The sequence below is a fragment of the Cervus canadensis genome, chromosome 28, assembly GCF_019320065.1.
Source record: "Cervus canadensis isolate Bull #8, Minnesota chromosome 28, ASM1932006v1, whole genome shotgun sequence".
Lineage (NCBI taxonomy): Eukaryota > Metazoa > Chordata > Mammalia > Artiodactyla > Cervidae > Cervus > Cervus canadensis.
Window position 1 is genome coordinate 26,603,081 of NC_057413.1, and position 16,017 is coordinate 26,619,097.

General features: G+C 45.0%; 1 protein-coding gene across 1 annotated transcript in view; it reads left to right on the forward strand.

The window, feature by feature from the left end:
• CILK1 (ciliogenesis associated kinase 1) overlaps positions 1–16,017 on the forward strand; it is a 45,608-nt gene that overhangs the window by 22,634 nt on the left and 6,957 nt on the right. The window contains exons 5-12 of the mRNA XM_043449406.1: positions 759–838; positions 7,450–7,582; positions 8,565–8,736; positions 9,158–9,325; positions 11,555–11,866; positions 12,939–13,129; positions 13,242–13,390; positions 15,533–15,661. Of these exons, the coding sequence (XP_043305341.1) occupies positions 759–838; positions 7,450–7,582; positions 8,565–8,736; positions 9,158–9,325; positions 11,555–11,866; positions 12,939–13,129; positions 13,242–13,390; positions 15,533–15,661 (1,334 nt within the window). The remainder of the gene's footprint in view (positions 1–758; positions 839–7,449; positions 7,583–8,564; positions 8,737–9,157; positions 9,326–11,554; positions 11,867–12,938; positions 13,130–13,241; positions 13,391–15,532; positions 15,662–16,017) is intronic.

The following is a 16,017-nucleotide window of genomic DNA, read 5'->3' on the forward strand; positions in this document are numbered from 1 at the left end:
GGTTTAACAGATAACTCTGCAGGTCTCCTTTCCATGGGACAGTATGGGCTGAGTAACTATAGGTGAAAAGTGTGGCGGATTCATTCATTCTGAGCCATCCGTCGGACACTTCCAGGTCCCTTACAGTGCCTGTCTTGCTACAGTGCTCAGGGCTCACATGCTGGGAAGACAAAGAAACAAATAAAAAATTTACCTGCAATGGTCATTTTGAACTTTAAAAGTGAACCATGTGGAACCTGTTGGGCACATTTTCTTGGTGGCAGATGAATGCCATTCGGAGCATCCCTCTGAGTAATTTCAATGAACAAATACTGTTTTCATTGTCAGGAATAGCAGTGAAGCTGTATGGCTTGCACAACCGGGGAAAATGTCACTATCCACTGCATCTCCTAAGACCTTCATGTGAAAGACCTCAGATTTTCCCCATCAAAGATTTGTTACACTTTAATTATATTATGGAGAGAAGCGATTTTTTATAAGATATATTGGAAGGAATTTTTCTAGGTTTATTATTAAATGTTTATACTTCTTCTTTGTAACATAACTGAATATATTTGGTATTTATAAGATATGCTCTGTTACATGCATAAGCAGTTGCTTTTCTTTGGTCTTTATGATCCAAGATATGATCAAATTAGCATGTGAGCAAGTGTTTTCTTATGTTCTTTCGGTTATGCTAAGAATTTGAGAACAGGGGGTTTGTTTTGATAAATTTCATAAATCGAGATTTATAACTTTTTTTCCTCTTCCCCACACAGAAATAAGTTGTTTCCCGAGTCTGCTATAAGAAATATCATGTATCAGATATTGCAAGGACTTGCATTTATTCACAAACACGGTAGGTGATTGGAGTGTTGTGGTTTTGAATAGCAATGAAATCTGTCCTCAGGTAGAGGGTGTAGGATGCATCAGTGTCTTTTGTAACTGACTCCCAGAAAAAGTTGAAGAGTTGTGAGGCTGATAATATTTTGGAATATGTTATCTTCTGTAGCTTGATTTCTGAATTTCCCTCATTATTTATCATTTCTGCATGTTCTTACTCTCTAGGCTTTAACATCAAGCTTGTTACTTATATGTTGAAGAATTATTTCTGACCATTAATGGGTGTATTAATGAGAAGCCTCATCTAGGATTCAGACAAGCTCCATCCACATATGATGTTTAACCCCCCTTACCTAGCACTGCTTTGCTGTGGTTTCTCATTTTCTTAGTATATTTAATTTCAGCTTGTTCAGAAGGGTGCAAAGTGGTCTAATAAGATTTGTGCAATCCAGGAAAATAAAATACACTTAAAATATGCAAAGAAAAAGCAAAACGTGGCATGGATATAACCAGGGGTGAGGTTACTCCATGCAATACATGTCAGCAAGTCTTATTTAAGTAGGAGAAACAGTCTGTGTTTGTTGTCAGACAATGCAGAACATGAAACAGTACCAATTCCAACCTACTTGGTCTCTCCAATGTATAAACAGTTCAGTTGCCCAAGAGAAGCAGAGTTATTCCTGGTACTAATATCAGAGAGGTTTCTCTCATGGATCTTTACATAGCGTTACCTTCACAGTAAACACAGCAGTGGGTTGCATGAGATATAGTTCCAGGTCATCTCCCTCAGCATAGGCCAATTACATCACCTGATCAGAGAAAATGGTTCTACTGGGGCCCAATATGATTCACTCTAGGGATGGTCTGGTGAGTCCAGGGAGAGATTTAGAGCATCCAGAGGAGTGGATGGTCACATACCCGTCAGGAAATCCTCTATCACTGTTGTTCTTAGCTGGGCTTTTGTACAGTATTGAGTAGGATTAGTAGTCTGAGGCATTACTAGTCTGGGTTACTAACTGGCCACAGACCCAGCTGAGGTTGGGTTGATACCTTCTTATGAACATGGAGCCTTGGGATGGACACATGTGTCTACCAGGGGGTAGGGAGTCCCTCAGGAGCCCATTTGGGGGTGGCTTTGACGTCCAGACAGATGGGCAAGCTGATATTACACAGGCAGAAATCTGTTCCCTCCCAGTCTAAAGGTATCACTGCCATTGCAAATATTGCACCAGCAAATGGGTTTCATTACCCAAAAAAGAAGCTGGGCAGAAGCCCTTTGATAACAGTCAGTTCAGATTTGACGCAAATTGGCCTCGAGGGAAAAAGACATTGTGCCTTGGTAAGTCTGGGACCCTTCCCAGTCTTCTCTGTGACCCCTAAACAGCACCTCCCACTTAGGGGTCAAACAAAATACAAACAGACAAATAGGCTGTCCATCCGTGGAAGATGTGAGTGTGTGCTAAATAATTCAAGAGTGATATGCAAGCCCATGAACCAATTCTATGAAAAGTCTTCGATAAAAGATATCATCTCTGATTCCACTGACACAGGTTGACACACTTTTGACACAAGAATTCCCAAGGGATGGTGTGAGTTTGCAAAACGCTGAAAACTTCTGGTTTGGTGTCTTACAGACAGATAGGAGGAGAAGGAGCACTTACTAGAGTTGAGAGTCCAGGAAAAAGAAATGGTGAGAAATCAAAGGGAATCTCCAAAGAGAAAGGTCAACTAGATATGTTCAGATAGGGACCCGTCGTAGTGTCTCAGTTACCAGGGTTCTTTGCTCAGAGGACTGCGTGGTGGTTCTGTAAGATGTTAATACGTGTTGGCTTTCTCTTCCTTTCTTTTTGTTGCTTTTTTGTGAGGGTCAGTTGTTGCCAGGAAGAACTTACATCCTTTTATTCAGGTCTCTACCAAATCCCATCAAATCAACCCACATATGCTCACACAGACATGCACCCATATGTGCACACACATGCACACATCTGTGAGTACACATGCACACATGCATCTACATATCTACTCTCCCCCAGCACCCACCAGGGCACATATATGCACACACACACAATGCATATCCATATCCAGTAATGTAGCATCCATAAATGATTGTGTGAAAACAGCTCTTTGGAACCTTGCATTGTCAGTCTCCCTTGCATGCCTTACATACTTGGATTGTACTCGGAAATGGTGCAAGGGAAGGCTCAGTTCATGGTGGCCAGACCTCCTTTGCCCTTCTAACCCCAGCACCATGCTTCTTCCTCAGATTCTCGTGGACACTCTCCCCCAGCTAAGTGCCAGTTCTGGTTTGAGCTTAATGTCATTTCATCCATTGCCTTTTGTATTTCCTTGCTAGGTTCTCATGTAGAGAGAACAGATGGTGTCTTTTCCTTTCAAAGAAGAGGAAACTGGGGTTCAGAGAGGTTTAAAGACCTGCCAAAGGCCCCGCTGCCTTAAAGCAGTAGAATGGAGACTAGTTCCCATATTTCTGTCCATTTGCCATGCTTCTCTAGAAAAACCTGTCTGTTCTCACAGAGAGCAGAGACTCAGAGGTGAAGAAAGTCGTGATGATAATTAGAGGTGGGGGAACTTCCCCAGGGGACCTGTGGTAAACAATCCATCTGCCGATGCAGGGGACACAGTTCAATCCCTGACTTGGAAAGATTCCATCTGCCACGGGGCAGCTAGGACCACATATCTGCTGAGCCGGCTGTCTAGAACCAGTGCTCTGCAACAAGAGAAGTCACCACAGTGAGAAGCCCATGCACCACAACTAGAGAGTAGCCCCTGCTCGGTGCAATTGGAGAAAGCCCATGTGCAGCAATGAAGACCCAGTGCAGCCAAAAATAAATAGTAAAATCAATTAATTAATTTTTTAAATTAATTAAAAATAATTGCAGGTGGGATAGATACTTATTTTGCGGGTTCTATCTCATTTTCATTCATAAATGATTTTTGAACACTTTTGAATGGTTTTGTATGGTGTTGACTGAACTTTGGAGCTTTATACAGTTCTTTCCTCCAGTCATGGAAAAAAAAAATAATCGAAAGCATTTCACAGATTTGTTCTGTGAGTTCCAGGCTCTTCCCTGCTGGCTGGTTCTCACTGTGTGAAGGTGCGTCTGTCCCTGGGAGCACACTCCTTGGGGAGCAGGGCACAGAGCCGCAGGTGGTTGCCATGGCCGTGGTTAATGTCAGTGACTACCTCCCCCTACTGGGAATGAAAACACAGCTCCATTGGTGCTGAGAGCAATGCCAAGACATATGTACTTTGCAGGAGTTAAATAATGAATGCAAAGTGTGTTTCACCCTTGCCCTGCACTTAAAAATATCCATGCAGGAAATCTGAAGTGCCTTAGGTGGCGTAAAGGAAAATGTTTGGCCCAAAGAGGTGGTTCTCTGCTTCGTGCTTCACCCCTGTCCTGCTGTCCGTGTCCTTGAGTCAGCCCTTGGCCTTTCTGTGTGTTGCTGTCCTCCCGGCCTTCTTGATAAAAGCACTGTGGGTTTAAATTCAGTAATACCTGTGAAATTACAACTTCCCTAGTAGGAAGGCGCACTATAGAAATCCATAGTGTTTAAGTATTCTCTGGCTATTTTCGTGTATTCCTATCAGATTCCTCCTGAACAGAATGTGGAGAGGAGAAAGCCTTCTTTGTGGCTTGATGTTTTTCTTGCCCAAGGGTTGTTAGTGAAAAAGAAAGCGCAACACATTTTCTGCCAGGATGAAAGAGAAAATCCCTCTGTTATTCGACTGGCATGGGGTACCCTGAAATTAAAATGAAGGTCTGTTCCTGTGTTCTGAAAGCCAAACAGTTTCGAACAGGAAGATTCTGTGTTAACAGCACTTTGCTGTTTCATGATCTGTGAACAACCCAGCTATAAGGGTTTTCATTGTGAATCAGAAGCGCAGAGGAAGACGTGGGCTCATTGTTACAAGCCCGAGTGCACACATCAGCAGAACATGGATTGGGCCAGGAATCAGAGCTTAGCGCCACCTCCTCACAGTTGGCAGGGGGAGGGGTGGGGTGGCACATCACCAGCCTCATGAACTTTAATTTTTGCAAAAAAATGGAGCTAGGGTGTCTTCCTGCCCCCTTTGCCAGGTTGTTGAGACTATAAAATGAGAGGAGAGGTACTATGAACAATGACAAGCTCCTGCAAGGTGCCGATGTGCCAAGCACTGCACTAAAAGCTCTGCAAAATATTAACACATGAATCCTGCAAAACAACCCCACAAGGCAGATAGATGCTGTTATGTCCCCATTTTACAGGGGGCAACTCATTTGCCAGCCAGTGAACAGGACTGGGATTTGAAATCAGGCAACCCAATCATTCTGCCTACTAAACTATTACAAAGCATTGCCTCTCGTAGTGATAAAATAGTGATGCTTTGTTAAAATAGAGATGAAAAGAAAAGATGCCTGACAAGAGGGCCTTAGACCTTTGATTAATGAACAGAACTCATGAGTTTAAGGTTGATTATAGTTGCTGTTACTCACGCCAGATATTCTACAGACATTCACAAATGCTTCCTAGTTATAAAGGCTTATCCTCAAATACCGTATGACAGATGACATATGTCAGCTAACAAATACAGTTTTCATTAGTCATTTTTAAGAGTCTGTTTGCAATTGAACTTTTCCCCTAGCCATTTTTTCTCTGATCCTTTATTTGGGGCCTGAAGTTTGATCCTTCAGGATCAAAGGAAAGCTGCTTAGAGGGAGATATGAGGAACCAGAATCTTACCTCTCCTCATTTCGTTAGTGCTCACATCCTCTGTGGAAGTAGGATTAAAGAATAGTTAGCAGGAAAGAATAAAGCTTGACTGGTGGGAGCAGTTTGTCAGTGTATACCGGAGCATGACCTGGGTGGGAGCAAGTTACAGGGTCTGGAGTGCAGAATTATGGCTATATCTGAGTACAGTTGATGTGATAGGATGCACTGGACAAGAGAAGATGCCGGATTGTTGAGTGAGTGTTATGGTTGGTGGCAGGAAGGTGGCGGTGGTACCTGGATGTGGAGGACGTTTCAGTGTCAGAGAAATGCCACTTAAGTTTGGAAATAGCAATGTACACCAACTAGAGGAGCAAAGGGCAGTCTAAGAGGAGAAAGAGGGTTAGTCTGGACTTGAGAGGACCAGCCCCACAAATCAAGGTTTTGCCGTCTGGATTGAGAGGGACAGAACAGAGCCAGGCAGTACAAGAGCTCTGATGCACTGCTTGGTGGGATTGTGACTAATTCAGCCCTCATCCCTTTGTGACTCACTTTTCCCATCTGTTTGGTGAGAAAATGGTCTGTCATCTCTTTTTTCCATGCTTTTGATGCTCTGAGTGTTTAGGAAGAGAAACCATCATCTATAGATCGTATGTTTCAGGGGTCATGAAGGCTTCCTGGGTACACTGGCAAAAGATCCCATTCTCATAACTGCATGCATATTTACACATTTTTAAGTCAGAGAAGGGGCAGAAAGGACCCAAAGGAAGTATTTTGATGAAAACTGTGACCCAACTCTGTTACTGTCTGGGGAAAGATGGATCCAGCATAACTACATGCTACCTGGATATCATATCAAAAGTTTGAGAAGGAGAGATGATTTGAGAGAGAAGAAGAGTGGTTTGGGACAGGCTAATATGGGGGTGACATCAGCTGTTGTGCCTCCTATCAGAGATGGGAGTCTGGAGAGGGGGCAGCAGGCACATTAGAGATGCAGACGTGAGCAATGAGCACAGAGGTGGTTGGGGAACAGTCGGCACGTCAGTGATGGCTCTTACTTCCTCCCGTAATGTGCTACTTCAGATCCAGCTTCACGGCACTGGTTGTCATAGTAGACGACAAATAACCCCATCAGCAGCGCTGACAGAGTTGTATTCCCTGTTTGGTGACCCATTCAGGTTTAGACTCATGCAGAATGATGTCTGTCAGTGATACTCTGCTCAGGAGGAAGGCTTGGGTCTTTCAGAGGCGTGTGATGCTGATCAGCGGGTGTTTGGGTCTCTCCTGCATGTTCCCCTGAAGCCCTGCTGTAGCTGAGACAGGCTTCCCATTTGATGAGTTATTTCTGCCTTTCACAATGTGGATTACAGATCCACATTGTGCTTTTTCACTGGGCGAAGTAATCAGTATTTGACCTTTAGACATATTTGCGATACACACCATGATCTCAGATATGAGTAGGTCATATCCATAGGTCCCTTGTTTCTTAAACAAAAACTGTAATTGTGTTTCTGCGGCAGTGTCAACTCCCAGTATCCCAGTACCATGGTTTTAATGGTTTTAATCTCAAATTCTTTCTGGCTGACTTGGGCAACGTACGCATGGTATTTTTTCCTAGAGTGACAATTTCTTTTTGCCAGGTTATCTCAGCCCATAATGGAGTTTTGGTATTTTAAAAGAAGTGTGTTCTCTTGGAAAAAAAAAAAATTATGAAGACAACTTTGAAGGATGTGACATTTTGAATTCATCAAAGGAAAATGAATGGCCCAAAGGGCTTTGTGTTATCATTATTGGGATGAATGTCCAGAGCCTTCGGTGTCGTACCAGACTATCACTGTCATGAAAAGAGCACTACAGCCGCAAAGAGTGATGCAGACACGATCTTGCCTCTGAATTCCTTTTCCACTTCCCCTGCAGGCTTTTTCCATCGGGACTTAAAGCCAGAGAACCTCCTCTGTATGGGACCCGAACTTGTGAAAATTGCAGACTTTGGATTGGCCCGAGAAATCCGATCAAGACCTCCATACACAGACTATGTATCTACCAGATGGTGAGTACAATCTTCCTCAAGAGGATTTAATTGCATTTCTTATATTTATTTTATTTATTTATTTATTTATTTTTATTTATTTTTTTTATTAGTTGGAGGCTAATTACTTCACAACATTTCAGTGGGTTTTGTCATACTTTGATATGAATCAGCCATAGATTTACACGTATTCCCCATCCCGAACACCCCTCCCATAATTGCATTTCTTATATTTAAAAACCATGAGATTATACTGATTATAATATCACAAATACTATTCCACCAAGAACACCATTTGAAAACATCTATGTGTAGGAATGTTGGTATTGTACAAGCTTTAAAAGCTTGTGTTGTAAATAACTTTAGAAGCAAGTCCAACAGGGAACTATATTCAGTATCCTGTAGTAAACTATAATAGAAAATAATCTGAAAAAGAATACATATGTATCTGAATCACTTTGCTGTATACCAGAAACTAACACAACATTGTAAATAAACTATACTTCAATAAAAAATATTACAGGAAATCCATTATGCTTTTCCATAATCTAAATATTCTGTGTATAGAGCTTCCTAAAGACTGTTTCCTAAAAGAGTTGTGTAAAAGATTCTCCAAAGACCTGTTGGAAAACCAGCTAACTGGTGTTATTAAAACTCAGACCCTAAGCATTCGATTTAAGCAGTTGGCCATGACCAAGAAGAGCCTACAGACGATGAATTCTATATTCTCTCTTGCTTGCTCTCTGCCTGCTCTCTCTCACTATCTGTATTTCTCAAAGATGCTGTAGAGAGGAGACCCATCTAGAAATGTTCAACAGAAAATTTCATGATACAGAAGAGCCCAGCTTTATGCTGCAGCCACAGCTGTTGGCTTTACAAGTTAACACACCGCCCTGAACAAGACAGAAAAGAGAAATACACAAACGCCCTCCTGGAGAGCTGATGGTGTGTTTAGTTTGCTTCTGGCTGTTGAATGGGAACTAGCTTCTCCTCCGTCCTGCAGGTACCGGGCTCCGGAGGTGCTCCTGCGGTCCACCAGCTACAGCTCGCCCATCGACATCTGGGCCGTGGGCTGCATCATGGCAGAGGTGTACACCCTCCGGCCGCTCTTCCCCGGGGCCAGTGAGATTGACACCATCTTCAAAATCTGCCAAGTACTGGGGACACCCAAAAAGGTAATGATGTGGGCCAAAGCAGCAGCTTCCCGTGCTCCTGGCCACCTCCCTGGGCAGCACAGACTCGTTCTGGAATCTTCCTCGCCTTGGTAGTCCTCCGCCCCCTCCTCCTACCCTGCAGTGGAAGACTTCCTGGCTCCCTCTGCTTTTCTCCCCACGCCTCTCTGCTCTCTGCTCCCTTCTGCGCTCTCATGGCCACAACTCTTATCCACACAGAAGTCTCCTAACATGAGCCGTGGCCCTCCTCCGCTCCTTTATAACCCCGGTCACAGATTCACACCTACCTCTGGGATGGCCCACCATAGTGAGCAGGGATGTGGTAATGACAAGTCACCTTTCTGTTATGGGCACGTGTGCTGGAATATAAAGTCCTATTTCAGCAATTGGCTGAGGAACACTCTCTACCTTTTCCTTCTTTCAGACTGACTGGCCTGAAGGCTACCAGCTGTCCAGTGCCATGAACTTCCGCTGGCCCCAGTGTGTGCCCAATAACCTGAAGACCCTCATTCCAAACGCCAGCAGCGAAGCAGTTCAGCTCCTGAGAGACATGCTGCAATGGGATCCCAAGAAACGGCCGACAGCTAGTCAGGTTTCCTTCCATTTTCTTCTGATGCAGTCCTCATGAACTTCATGTCTAATTGTGAATGATTCCTGTATAGATCATGGGAAGTATTTTCTTAGGTAATATGGGTGAAAAATAGGACTGAATACCACTAATCGTGAACTATATAAGGTGTAAGAATTCAAAATAGTTTGAAACTCTTTATGTCTAAAGCAGTAAAGGTTTAAACAACACAGTTGCTTTGAAAATTGCTATACAGTTCACATCATAAATAATACATGGAAATGAAAACCGATATATCCACCTGTCTTTGGCAAATGTTTTCAAATATATTCTGAGTTAGGGTGATATATAACAAGTGTCTTTATAAGGCAGTACTGGTTGTCAAAAGGTAGTTTGAAAATATCTTGTAAGATCCATATCACTCATTTTACAGAGGACAGAGGGAGAGAACTAGGAAAATAACTGTAATTAGCATTTTATAGCACTTGACAGTTTGCAAGTGCTTTTGTATGTTTTTATGTGATTTTAATCCCACGAAGGCTCCATGAGATAGGTGTTACTGGTTTCATTCTATAAATGAAAAAATTAAATCTCAGAAAGTTTAAGTGATTTGCAAAAAAAAAAAAAAAAGAGGAAGTTAATGTGATTTGCCTTATTAACTCCACCAGTAGCTAGTACAGACAGTGTACCATCAACAACAGTTCTGTCGTGTGGCTGACATGCCTTCTGGCTCCTGTTTTTCGACCTGCCCTCCCTCAGGCCATTTTGACTTAGATTATAAAGCCACACTCAAAGGAAGCATGTGGTGCTATGGACTTCAACCACTCCTAGGCCCCCGGCCAGCCTCTTTTTGCGTTGTACCTGGCCCCTTCTCAGCTTGTCTCATTGATAAATCCATTACCCAGAGGATGAAAAAGGAGACCAATTGTAATCAGATGGAGAGAGTCACTTGAGGACCTGGCCCGCGTGATGTTAGAATTTGCGAGAGCTGAGACGTGACAGTTGGAGGATTATGGTATGAGGGGAAAGCAACTTTCCAATGGCTCAAAGAAGAAAGAGCCAAGACTCTAGATGGCTCAAAAAGGTTAGAGAGTGCTCAGAAATGCACTTCTGGTGATGAAATTCACAAGTGTTTTCAGGCCACAGAAGGAAGCCTTCTGATGAATCCAGTTTTCTAAAGGATACATAGTGGCTATGAAAATAAAAAGATTCAGGAACAAGGAACCAAGAGAAGAATGTTTACTTTTTAGGAATAGTATCAGAAAAGCTAAAAATACCCTGAATTCAGTTGAGACTTGCAAAAAATACCTGGGACTAAAGAGAAGACTTCCTGAGCTAGATGTCAGAGTCCAGGACCTCTTTGGCAGTGTCCATGTTATTTGCATCTATATCTGCACTTCCTTATCATCATTACAGGTGTTTATGGTTAGGTCCCAGAGTCACTGAGAAAGGCTATGTTATATTCAGTGACTTCCACTGAAAAAGACTAGGGAATATTTCAGAGAGAATTGCAAACCCCAGCACTTTAAGATTTATTCCTTGGTGATACAGAAAGCCAATTATCTTTGGACAAAGTTTAACTGTAGTATGTTTGACACTCTTGGCATTTCTGATGTTAAAGCAAATGTACCTGCTTATTTTTATTATTTTTTTATTAAAGTATAGCTGATTTACAGTACTGTTGTTAATTTCAGGTATAGAGCAAAGTGATAGTTTTACATATTTTTTCTCAATTCTTTTCCATGACAGGCAGTTACAAGATACTGGAGATAGTTCCCTGTGATACACAGCAAACCCTTGTTGTTTATCTGTATCTTCTTATTTTATATTTGATTTTTCAGAGTCCTCTTGGATCATTATATTGCCTCTCTCCATCTTATTTATTTTCTTTCTATGGAATGAAGAAATGGACTTAGAATGGTGAAATATTGTATTTAAGATAGCAAATATTATATTTAACATAGCAAATAAGTTACAAAGCCAGAATATTGGCAGAAGTAGCAAAGGGCATAGCAGTGAACCTGGCTGCCTTACCCAAATAATTTTGAGTGTGGAAACCAGTCCAGACATTTTACCCTATTTAGGACAAGGAGAATCACAAGGGGTGTGACAGATTCAGGATGCTGTTTTCTCGTTGGTTTGGGCAAGCTACTGCAGTAGACTGGTTAATGTGAAACCTAGCCTGCCACCCTGAATGGTGTCAACCTTCTCGGCCAGATTCTTCTTCTGAAACAGCCTCACGTGTCATTCCAGGCTCTTCGATATCCTTACTTCCAGGTGGGGCACCCCCTGGGCAGCACCGCGCACGGCCTTCAGGAGTCAGGAAAATCTCAGAAGGACGTTCTGGAGAAGGCGGCCGCACCACCTCACGTAAAGCCTGTCCCTCCTGCCCAGCCCCCAGTCAAGCCACACACACGCATTTCTTCCAGACAGCATCAAGCCAGCCAGCCCCCTCAGCATCTCGTGTACCCCTACAAAGCCGAGGCTCCCAGGACGGACCACCTTCCGGAGGACAAGCCCAGCCCTCTGCTCTTGCCATCCCTCCACCCCAAGCATCCTCAGGCAGTAAGCAGGACGGTTCACCCAGGAGTCCTGTCGGACTATTCCTTTTCTGACCCCACTTCTTCTTCTTCTTTTTTAATGATTTTATTTATTTATTTTGATGGTACTGGGTCTTCATTGCTTGTGTGGGCTTTTCTCTAGTTGCAGTGCATGGGCTTCCCACTGCAGTGGCTTCTCCCGTAGAGCACAATTTCTAGGCACACAGGCTCAGCAGTTGTGGCTCCCAGGTTCTAGAGCACAGGCTCAATAGCTGTGGCGCAGAGCGTAGCTGCTCTGTGACATGTGGGATCTTCCCAGATCAGAGATCCAACCCATGTCTCCTGCATTGGCAGGCGGATTCTTCATCATTGAGCTGCCAGGGAAGGCCCTGACCGTACTACCCGCATGCAATATTTTCTTTTCAGCATGTAAGGTCTAATTATAATAGATTGGTCTTTTTGATGTCATGGAATTGTGAAAAGAGCCTTGGCTTTGTAGTTAAAGGTCTAAATTCAGGTTCTAGCTCTGCCTGTGAATTATGGGGGTGGTGTCTCCAGACTGTCCAGTTGACCCCAACCCACCTAAAGCAGCAGTGTGTGTTTGTACATTTCCTATTGTAGCTAATTCTGTAGTTAAATAGGATCCAGGCCTGCTGAGAAGGCAAATAAGGTATTAATTGCATTGTTTTCTATAAAAGAGCAGGTGATTGATACTTTAGTTACATTCTCTTATATTCTATTTAGGACAGTGTCAATAATGCTGATTCTTTCAGAGATGAGCCCTGGATGAGAATCCAGCTGCCTTCCTTCTATGCAAGAAGTACCCTAAATGTCCTTTTTTAAAGACTCACTTACATAGCTTAGTGTCCCCATTGAATGGAAACTGATGTAACCTGTGCAGGATAAGTGAGAGAGGTCGGGGACTGTTTCCCACCATTGCCTTTTTCAATAAGCAGTGCATATTGGGGAAGGCTACACCCCAGGGCCCTCGTCTACACAACCGGGGAAGTTCAGAATGGGGCTTACTCATGGGCGAGCTTAACTAATGGCAAGTATTGCTTCTCCTCCCCACCCCCCACCCCCCCTTGTATACGCAGAACATTCTCAGTGGCCTGGAGCACAAAAATGGTGAGATCAAGCCAAAGAGTAGGAGAAGGTGGGGTCTCGTTTCCAGGTCAACGAAGGATTCCGATGACTGGGCTGACTTGGATGACTCGGACTTCAGTCCATCCTTCACCAGGATTGACCTGAAAAACAAGAAAAGGCAGAGCGATGAGACGCTGTGCAGGCAAGTGTGGGCTCCCAGCTGTGCCCGGTCGGCCTCTGGGTTTGTGAGCCCGTCTTCACATCCGATGCGCTGCCCAGCTCGTGCTGACCATAACCTTCTCCTCCCGGTTCAGATTTGAGAGCATCCTGGACCTGAAGCCCGCGGAGCCCGTGGGCACTGGAAGCAGTGCCCCCACGCGGACGTCCTGTCCCCGGCGCGACACGCCCACCCTGAGGTCGGCGGCCAAGCAGCACTACCTGAAGCACTCTCGGTACCTCCCTGGTAATAGCACTTCCTGCCTGTGCTCTGGTCACTGATGGGAAATCGTGTCCCCGGAATCTCGAGTTTGCAAAGCGTCTGTTTTGGACGGTGGTGGGACCACCATAGAAATACTTGCTGGGCTTCCCAGGTGGCGCTAGTGGTAAAGATCCTGCTTGCCAGTGCCGGAGATTTAAGAGGCTCGGGTTCGATCCCTGGGGCGGGGAAGGTCCCCTGGAGGAGGGCACAGTCAACCCGGCTTCAGTATTCAGGCCTGGAGGATCCCATGGACAGAGGAGCCCGGCGGGCTATAGTCCATAGGGCCACAAAGAGTTGGATACGACCACTTAGTACACATAGGCTTTATATTTTCTTTTTCCTTTTGGCTGCACCTCGCTGCATGCGGGCTCTTAGTTCCCCGACCAGGGATGGATGGAATCCACATCCCTTGCAGTGGAAACTCTTTAGAGTCCTAACCACTAGACTGCCAGGGAAGTCCCAAGCTTCACATTCTTTTCTTGCCTAAGATAAGAAATTTGGTAGAGGAAACGGGGGTCCAGTCTGAGGAAGGGAGGAACCAAGAAGAGCCAGGCAGCTCGCCCGGGGTCTCTCCATCCCTATATGCTCCCAGGAAACCAGATGGGAGCTTAGTCCCCCCATCTGGCTTTATGTACCACAGGGGTTAAATGAAGACACTCTAGTTGGAGAGTGCCCAAGCCTCTCCAGGCTTTCTGTATTCTAAGCATATAGCATTAGCCCACTGTTCATTCACAGATTCATTCCATCAGCCAATTTGTATTGACATCATTTTGTGCGGGGCACTGAGAATATGGTAGACAGAATAGCCAACTGGGGCCACTGGGTTGCCAATCTTCCAGGGTCTCCATTCACATCACAGCCTATGCAGTGATTTTAGCCAGCAACCTGTAGACGGTAGACCCTCGTATTTCATAGTTTTGGGATACAGACCCTAAATAAGTGGGCACACAGTGGTTGCAGACGGTGACAGTGGTTGATAAGGGTGATGTAATGGTGGAAGGAGCTGGGCCCCAGAGATTGGGAGGGAATTCCAAGTACAGAGGGATGTGAGAACAGCATGCCAGGCAGAGGGAACAGCCAGTGCAAAGGCCAGGAGGCAGGAGAGGGCTTGGCTTGTGAGAGGCTGCACATGGCCCCATCACTGTCAGAGGCGGAGGATGTGTTAGGGCACAGGAGGCATCTTTGGGGTCTTGTAAGAAATTTGGGTTTTATTTCACGAGCAACAGGAAGCTCTTGAAGGGTTGTAACTGGAGGAGTGACATGGTGTTGGCAACATCTGTGTGCGGTGTGGGCGAGGGACCCACAGTTTGTCACTGTCATACAGGTGGGGGCAGGGGATGAAGGCCCTGCTGATTTGCTGGTTCCCCCCTGCCTTCTGCCTGGATTGGGAACAGGCCTCCTAAATACTGCCAGACCTTGTCAGGGATGGCACTGTGGCCTTAGGAGACTGGCCTGAAGGGAGACCTATTTCTTTTTGACTGTAGAGGAAGAAGAAGAATAAAGGATGGATTCAGTCTTTCTGTTCTGAAAGATAGCTGTGATGCCCTATGGCCATGGGAAGTGGGTGGTCTGGGGGCGGGGGGCAGTGGTTTGTCTTGCAGCTGAGATCAAGGCAGCCTGAGAAGGGAGGGAGTCAGTGAATGTTGTTGGTAGAGACCAGAATCATCACAGTGATGATGGTCCATGTGAGGTGAGGGGGTGGAATCTCAGAATTCAGAAAGAGGCGAGCAGAGGGCTGCAGAGCTGGGCATGGCATTCTGGAGGGACCAAGAAGAACTTGGGCAGCTGATAGAAAGGCAGTGGTCTGTGAAGGTGGGTGAGTAGGAAAGCCAAGGGGCACTGAAGCCCAGGATGGCACTAGGGGGTCAAGACATCAGATGTGGACAGATCTATTGGTAGATGGTGAAGACACTTCTGTTAGGTCACCCACCAGTGAGACAACCCCCTCACCCCAGAGACAGCATCTTTCCTCTGCCATCTATCCAGTGGCGTCATCATGGTCAGTTTTGGATTGTTGAACCATAGGAGGTCTTTGACAAATCGGACTCTGCATTCATCTCATCTCTGACATGTGGTACAAGACTGAATATAAATTTTGCATTTGAAAAAACATTTTTGCCCTATTAGGAATAAATATAAGAAACGGTGTACTCCCGAATCCAGGCAAGGATTTTATTCCACCTAATCCGTGGTCCAGTTCTGGTTTGTCTGGCAAATCTTCAGGGACCGTATCAGTGATCAGCAAAATAACTTCAGGTGAGTAATGACGTTTACTCCCTAAATGATAAGAAGCAGGTTCTCCGGGTGTGGCTGGGTGAGTGCAGAGAGACAGGGGATGATAATCTGTGGAACCATGAGGGCCTCCCGGGTGTGGAAACCCCAGCCTTTTTTCCAGGCCTGTGCTCCTCTCTCTCACCTGGTAGCAGGCCCCGGGGGGGCTTGACCAGCTCCCTTGGGCTCTGCCATCAGGAGTAGCAGGGGAGGACAGCAGACTTCCCTGGCTTGAGGGAAATACAATCTTTACAGAGTCTGGTGGGCTTCCCAGGTGGCGCTAGTGGTAAAGAACCCGCCTACCCATGCAGGAGACATAAGAGACTCGGGTTTGATCCCTG